The sequence below is a fragment of the Calliopsis andreniformis genome, chromosome 7 (genome assembly GCF_051401765.1).
Source record: "Calliopsis andreniformis isolate RMS-2024a chromosome 7, iyCalAndr_principal, whole genome shotgun sequence".
NCBI lineage: Eukaryota > Metazoa > Arthropoda > Insecta > Hymenoptera > Andrenidae > Calliopsis > Calliopsis andreniformis.
In genome coordinates this window covers 2,669,186-2,678,067 of record NC_135068.1, presented here as the reverse complement: position 1 = coordinate 2,678,067, position 8,882 = coordinate 2,669,186, and the positions used below count along the sequence as shown (strand labels likewise).

Genomic DNA, 8,882 nt, shown 5'->3' with positions numbered 1-8,882 from the left:
TAATGATAGTTTAGTAATATCATTCAATATCACATGTGGTATGCGCCATTGTACTTTAAATAATTCGATTTCAGGTTGTAGCATTGAAGATCCTACAAGACAATTATTATCATTGCGTGATCGTATTAAAATTAACTCGTGACGAGCATTAATTACTATGTGTTTATAATCTTCACAAAATCCCAGTAAAATTTTTAGTGGTACGCAAAAATTGAAGTGGTATTTTACATTCTTCTCATCGTTCCATCTAATGTTCCATCCAGCATTCTTCATAATTTTATCTTCATCGCATGTAAATGATATGTAGTTCTTAAGTGTGCTAGTTATTCCAACGTTTCTATTGCGATCAATTTCCACACCATTCAGTTCATATCAATTTCATCAAACATGAATGCTATGCAATTATTTCCCAACTTTATAATTGATTCATCATTTGGATGTTTTATCACCACCTTGCCTTCCACATATAGAAAACTCTCACATGGTAATGTGTATAGATCTTGTTGTTGTATAGGTATTCTTATCTCATCGTTATATCCAAACGTTGAGTTAGCATACGGGTTGTATGTATGAGTTTCAAACCTGACGATACGATCGTCGAACATGGGTTGCTCAGCAGTATTTAAAATATCCATTTTTTTCTTTTTAGTAATTATGTACAATGAATCCTAATGATTTCAAAAATGCGATATTCACTACACTTAGCTTCTCTCTTATTTTCTTTTCAATGTATTTAGGGGAGACCTTAATGTTGTATGCAGTTTTATTTATAAGGGAAAACGTTTTTTGATGCTGTGTTTCGTTGAATACAAGCATCTCATTTACATGCAATACATGTATTATCGACGTCGCCGTACGTATAACCTTACAGTAATTTCTTCTCCACGAAAATCAATTAATCGTCCAGTGTGATCTATGATGCGTATTGTTAGGTCCGTAATGTTCTGTGCAATGACTGGAAGGTAAATGACTTGAGCAGGTGTTTCAGGTATTTTATATCCTGGTGGTACGTTGGGGGAAAATTCATGTATCGTATGTGCGCACTTATCATTGTTGTATGCGCCAGTAGTTATATTGCATTCTACTCGAATAATGTTTACATCCATGATATTAATTGGGCTATCCGATTCATGCCACTGTTACGTACGGAGAATATTTTCCGTCTACTCTCCCAAATATTCAAGTCTCTGTCTGTTAAGAGAAAACGCCCTAGCACTCTCGTTTTTTTTCCGTTATCTTAATGTAAGCGCGACTCCGAGCAGCTGGGTACCAACCACGACGCTGTACCAACCGTGAGAAATTTCCTTATATGGAAATTTCTAACGAACCCCCACTCATTTTTCGGCCTATATAAACTCAGAGATTTTAGCCCTAACGGGTTCAGAACAGTACCGTCACGTTGATAGTCAAGTTCGTCAGAGTTGGTTGCTATCCAGTTAGATCGGGCTAAAGTTCCCTTTCGAGTCTACAGTTAACCTCATAGAATCCGCGAGTCGGCATAAATTCCTACGACCACTCTGTAAGTCCCCGCATCGCCAGTGCGTTAACACCGTGCATTAATATCATACACTTTACGCGACAACACTACACTGTACACTTGTACGTAAAGACTGATTTAGAATATATTTAAGTGTTCATTGTAATTTTGCGTAGATTGCTTACAAACCTATAACTACCTTAAGCGATCCCATTCGAAGTCGACAGATCCACCACGATACACCTTAGCCGCTCAAGTTGTATCAATTAGTAATTTAAAAGGTTATGAGGCTTACTAATATTTCCTGCGGCTCTCTGATTTTACATCAGATTCGTTCGCATACCCCTACTTTCAAAGAAAATTGTATTCAACCTAGTAGCTCCTCGATTTATTCGAGTTCGTCCACGGAAGCTAACCTATCCTGCAGCTAACTGATTTTATATTAGTTTCGTCTGCTTCCTACAGCTACCTGTAACACCAGGTTCGTCTGTTCATTATTCAACTTCCTTACAGCACTCTAATTTCGCATCAGGCTCGTCTGTTTGAATTTGCCAACCTCCTCAACAGTACCTCAATTTAATTTGAGTCTGTAAAACTGATCCTAGTGACTCCTTGACTTTGCATCAGGTACGGTCACACTCCTGCGGCTCACCGATCACAGATCAGTTTCGTCCGCAAGCACACCCATCCTCAGTGGCTTCATGATTTTACATCAGGTTCGTCCTCGCCTACAATAATTGTCGCGACGTATATTGGGATGGCGAGGACAACGAACGTAGTCAATAGCTTTTGTCTGTAAGGCTTTATTTGACGGCGGCAGAATGATTAAACGAAAAGGCGCCTGCAAAATACAGCAGTGTTTAGATCACTTATGATGAAGCGACAGTGACTTAACCTAATTATTGCACGTGTACGAGACGCGAAAGAAAAGAAAAAAAATAGAAATAAACGTACCTTTTTACTACACATAAATCTTACGAACATAACATGTTTAATTTTACACTATTTACACGTCTTTCTCGCCACCGACACGTTTTGCGCGCACATGCGGCTTGCATCCTTCGAACGGCTTACCCAAGAACGGAAGTCAGGATTTTTTTTGTTTCTTTCGTTACGCCCGACTTCGGTCGAACCTTTCGGCGCGCAGTTTGAACTTAAAGTTAACTTAAAAGTAATTAACTGTCAACAATAATCCCAACGGCTAACCGATTTCGCATCAGTTTCGTCCGTTGTACCAACTAACACATCAACTACTATATTCTTTGGAAATATTCCTACCCTCAACGGTTTCTCGCGCTGCTCGCATCCCGTCTCGTAACAAAATGTTGAAGCAATAGCCAAGGATTATTCATCATCTGAGTCACCAAATATCCTGCCATTGCGGTAAACTACAGGGTGTAACAAAAATGTCGCAGTTCCTTAAAAGGGGTGATTCAGGGGGTGATTTGAAACAACTTTTTCCTTAGCGAAAATGTAAGATGAGGCTTCGTTAACGAGTTATTAATGAAAAACACCGGCCAATGAGAGCGCGAGTTTGCCGCTCGAGCGACTGCGGTAGCGTTGGGTACGCGCTGGGCGCTACGGTTGTACTCCGAACAAGAAAGTCGACATGAGTCGAAGGAAATAGCATTAGTGTGAAAATATTTGCATAACGTATAAACGTTTATGGCAGGGTAGAATTTTTCCAAAGAAGCTCTTTGTACCCCCCACGTAGTTTAAGCACCTCAGACCTTCCTTGTTCGGACACTCCGAGATCATGTCTCCTTCGAAACCAAAGCAATAAAGCCATAAATTACCTAAACGCGTGCCCTAGCATAAACCATTTCGACGGTCGATGACCAGGATCGGTACAGTGACCCAGTGACACAGGTTTACAAACTACAGGTGAAGTTTGTTCTCTTCTTCCTTTATTTTTCGTTGTATTACTTTTTCGTTTATACGTTATGCGAATAAGAGATTTACATATTCGTATTTTTACGTTGCACGTAGTTTTCCTCGATTTTAAGTAATTATTCACTTCAAGTGATAAACAGAAAAAGGACTCGGTGTTATTTATTATGTCGCTTTCAGTTTTCATACTAATGCTATTTTCTTCGATGTATGACGACTTTCTTGTTCGGAGTACAACTGTAGCATCTAGCGCGCGTACCCAACGCTACCGCGGTCGCTCGGGCGGCAAACTCGCGCTCTCATTGGCCGGTGTTTTTCGTTAATAACTCGTTAACGAAGCCTCATCTTACATTTTCGCTAAGGAAAAAGTTGTTTCAAATCACCCCCTAAATCACCCCTTTTAAGGAACTGCGACATTTTTGTTACACCCTGTATATTTGCTGGATTTTCAAGCTTTGGGAAGCAGACATGCGCGTTTCATGACGCCGCAGAAGTCGCGCGTGCGCATTAGCTCCATTCTGCCAGTACTGTATATCTGATATAGCGGCGCCCTCACTGTAATATGAACTTTTATATCTCAAAAGCAAGAAGCGAGCGCTAATTTTTCCTTTCAGATTCTTAATCTACACATCAAAATCTACAATGTAGCAAAGGCGCAAAAAAATTGATGGGGAGACCCTAAACCTAAACAATTACCGCAAATCCTTTATAACGACGCATATGATTAGATTCTTTAATTCTGTAATTATTATATGGGTTCATGTCATTGTTATCATAGTTGTTACTTACTGTTTATCATACTTTCTTCACTATTGCATTGTAATTAAGAGTAATTATATAATTCAAGTTAGAAATTATTATTAAGAGTTGCCAGTAAAGTCATTTTCTAATATGTGGTGTACATGCACCCGCGACATGCACGCGAGGTGACCGCGACCAATCACGACCGAGGATCACAACGGGCGATCAGTAAGATAGGCGGGATCGTGATCTAATTAGGAGACCAAACAATGCAATGTAAAAAACAGCAAAACTAGGTCAACGACACCAAGATATCGGCTCGGAATCGAATGTAACAGGTAGGCGAGTCAGTCTTGTCCTACTCAGCAAGGAGAAATAAACTGCGAAACTAGAATACAAATATTCGTAATTCACCTGTCTAAAATTCCTGAACCTACAAATAAAATAAAGAAAATCATTAAATAAACTAATTATCGTAAAACATAAACCTGTAGATTTTAATCTTTAACCTAATATGACCCGAATTCTCCTTTTCGCTTCATGGAAAGCCACTCTTCCATAAGCAAGCGAGTTATTCAAGTGGCCTGTTTTAGATGCACCACCTTGTCTGTATGTAGGGGAAACCTTTACAGGATAGTTTCCTTCTAGATATTTGTAACTTCTTAATTTAATTTAAATTTAAATTGGGCATATTAAAATGAAATTAATACAAGATAGTCTCTGTTCAGATCGAGTGTCGTAGAATTCTGCTGCATGAGTATGAGGTGACTGCCTTCTTAAATCATTCACTGTAACAGTCCTTGCTTTCTTCGTCATTTTGAAATCTACAGTTCTTTAAATGTTCCCACCATCTATATTCGAAACTCTGTATACATCTACATTTTCTATGTTATATATAGTTTCGTATTGTTTTTGTAAATTTTTGAATTTTAATGTAATCATACCATTAATTTTCTTATCTTTTGTATATTTATTATCAAAAAACTTTTTACAATTAAGGGAGATTAGATCTTTTTTGTATTTCCTGTTTTTACACTTTCATTAATTCTTCTTACACAGTAGACATCTCTTTTGAATGATTAAAATACATTTAAATTATTATCATATTTGTTACATAAATTTCCACGTAAAATATTTATATAATTTCTACATACACTTAAAAGTACTGTAAATGTAAACTGTGTTTCTCAAAATAATTAAAAATAAATTTATAAAATATAATGGGGCTTTTTTAAATTAATAAATTATTTACATTTATTTCTCTCGAAACTTTAATTATTGAATTGTACTGAAGAATAATCGATTTAATAAATTCAAAACTTCATACAGAAGATAGTATATTCGGTGTATTTTCTGATGATCCACTTGCAGTATTATATTGCGGCTGTTTAATTAGAGTTTCATTAGCAGAGTCTACTGAAGCACAAGAATGGTTAGCTGTTGATCTAAATGTTTCTTTATAAAAACAGACCTCACAAAATCCATCTCTACCATAAACTGGCAAATTTAGTAGACCACTTGAGACTGCAAAATTCCTGTAACATATGAAATATTTTAATTAGTGTTGAAAACTGATATTGTTTACATTTTGATAATTAGTTATAAATATACTGTATGTATTCAATTGTTTATTACAGAAATTACATTTTTCAATACAGTAACGCTGATAACTCTAGTTATCTTTGTCTTTTTTGTCTTTTCATTAGGCATACAGGTTCAACATAAGTATCCATATTTAAAAGCGAAAGTTTTTTTTTCTTATATGATATTTCGTTGTTTAGTATAAAGTAACCCAACTTTTTCTTTAACACGCCACTGTTACGTTATCTCTTAAAATTCTGAAAATACTTTTAGTTATCAAAGAGCTATTATTAACATGTTTAGTATAGCACATTTTTATTTTTTCATTTCTGCTTTAAATTCTTTCGAATGTCTAAAATAAAATAAAAAGGAAACAAGTACAAAATCATTTAATATTGTAAAGTAAGAAAATTATAAACGACAATTTTAAAATTGGATGGTTTTGAGATTGCCTATTTCAAAACTGTGTAGCCGTGTTCAAAATTAACCACTGGTAAAAAAGATCATATTAAATCATAACTTGAATATTCAATTAACTGAAAATATAAAATGATTACTTTCGACCCAAATGCTTCATAGTGTGTCGTAAAATGCATGCACTATTTGCATTTTTTACAGTTTAACCGTTTAATGTACTTTTTTCTTTTTTATTTCGTTCTAACTATTTGAAAAAACTTAGAACTAATTATTTAGAAAGTAGTTTGCATTAAAGATCTATTTTCAGAAACTGTGTTGGTTTTTCGGGCACTCATTCTTTTTCCAATAGCTGGACGGCGGCCTTGAAAATACCTGTACATATAAACCTGAAATGTAAAGGTGCAGGATAAGATAGGCAGGTTCTATTATACTTTAAAATTAATAGGTTACAATTCTTTTAGAAATCACCTTTACTTTACATACTCTCTACAACTGGTTATTATCAATTTTCAATTGCAACTAACTTGCTTACAAGAAATATGAGATGGGTAGGTTGCTGTATGTATTCGAAAGTAATTAATTATTACAGTAATAAATAGCGTCGTCATCTATAGTTAGTCTATGTTGATATGTTAATAGCTATTTAATACTGAAGAGAATTTTCGAAATTCTAAAACTTAGGGAATAGTAGCACGTTAAAGAAAATATTTGGTTATATAGGAAAAAAATTAATTTTCTTTTTCTTATAACTAAAAAATGAGAAATTGTATTGAAAAACGCTGCCTTCGTTGCTAGGTATGGAATCTTATACACACGAATATGTACGTACGAAATTCTTTAAAAAGTCGCTACCATAATTTATCTTCCATTCGTACGCACGTTTTTCTATTCTTCGCGTGCGTTGTTTCTAATGTCCGTATAGTTCGACAACTAACCGCTAGGAACGTCTCTATCGAATCTGCCTCGCTTTTGTAACAACTATAGATAATCTCCCTACTCGTATCTAGTCGAACGTAGTCTGAATAGTTTCGAGAAAGACTCATTTAAGGGGATAGGGAAGTCATGTGACGTTTCAAGATTGACCGGTCGTTATCTGCTGTTACAATTTTCGTTACAAGAATAATATTACTTATAGACGTGCAGCTGTCGAATAATGGTAATGATGCTACTCTCTCATTTGCTTGCGAGAGCTAGAGTGTTTTATCTCCGATCGCCGTTAGAAAAAAAAGAAAAGAAATACGAAATGCGGCCAATCTTATGAAAAAATAAGACAATGGAAGTACAAAAACGAAATGTCGTTTTTACTGTCATATTATAACGAAAGGCAAACTTTAACATCATTAGACATTTTAATTACTAATGATGAAAAATCAAATAAAGAAAAAAATTGAATAGAAAGCGTACCAGACAATCATTCACTTTCTTGTTCGGAATACAACCGTAGCGCCTAGCGCGTACCCAACGCTATTGCGGTTACTCGGGCGGCAAACTCGTGCTCTCATTGGCCGGTGTTTTTCGTTAATAATTCGTTAATGAAGCCTCATCTAACATTTTCGCTAAGAAAAAAGTTGTTTCAAACCACTCCCTGAATCACCCCTTTCAAGGGACTGCAACATTTTTATTACACCCTGTTTAACGTGTGGAATTCATCCTCAGTTTTTCTAAAACATAAACTTCTGCGTATCCAATATCTTCTTTTCCTTCTTCTAATATTTTCATCTTCATTAAGAAGCAACGCTATTAAACATAGTTCTTTAGTACTAAACTCTCATATTTGCTTGCTTTTGAATAATACCGATATGTTGTTGGTACGGTGTTGACGATGATCCAATGTCAATATGTTACTGTTAAATATGCGGCAAACATCATTAACGCTGGACAAATTAACATTGTTTCTCTGATGCTGTACTATTAAGCGGGCAACGGGCTTTATTCTCTCGCTCTTAAAATGTTGAGACTAAACTGTGTAGTCTATAATCAAATGTTTGTAAATAGTAAAAGTTAATTTTAATTGTAGAACCTGTGTTGATTAGATATTTTTGTACGGACCTTTTTTCTACCAATCAGTATACATATTCCGGATAAAAATCGTAATTGATGAAATAAGTGTTGATGAGAACATTTATCAGTCAAATGAGTGTCGATGTAAACATTTGTCGACGACTTGAATACAATGGTATATGAACAGTATTGACGAAATTGGGCGTCAGTAAAACTGTGTCGATGTAATTATTGTGGGTGCAATGATTGTCAGCGATTTAATGCTAACCCATTTTGATGAAAGTAAAATATGTTATAGAAATCACCATTGTGAACAACTTTCTTCCTAGAGATATAATCACCAGTCGGCCTCAGTTTTCGAGGTGTATCCAAAAAATTGTTATTACTGTAGGAACAGAAAAGAAGTGCAAGTGTGAATGTGAGAGTAAATGTAGGCGTGAGTGAAGGCAAGAAGCCAACGTACGCAAATAATAACAAACATAAGAAAATAGCCGAATATGAAGAAGCATTACGCGGTGACATTATTAAAAACAAAGGCCCGTGCGTTGAATTCAGGTGTTGACAACCCGCGAGGTCGAGGCATGACCGCAAGGCGAAGGAAAGAAGCGCAACCGTCGTGGCGATAAGTCGAAGCGAGGCGATAGGAATTTAGCGTAGGGTTATTATAATTGTAAGATCCAGTTTCGAATATAGTGATTAAGACAACATAGTGCAATTCATTTTATATCGTCAGCCACTACACCTCCAAATCTCTGATCCTACACTACTATCGCAT

General features: G+C 35.7%; 1 protein-coding gene across 1 annotated transcript in view; it reads right to left on the bottom strand.

Annotated features, from left to right (window-relative positions):
* Positions 1–5,429: 5,429 nt before the first annotated feature.
* The window catches only part of LOC143181679 (homeobox protein rough), an 89,850-nt gene continuing 86,397 nt past the window's right edge, over positions 5,430–8,882 (bottom strand). The window contains exon 4 of the mRNA XM_076382213.1: positions 5,430–5,643. Coding sequence (XP_076238328.1) covers positions 5,430–5,643 — 214 coding nt within the window. The remainder of the gene's footprint in view (positions 5,644–8,882) is intronic.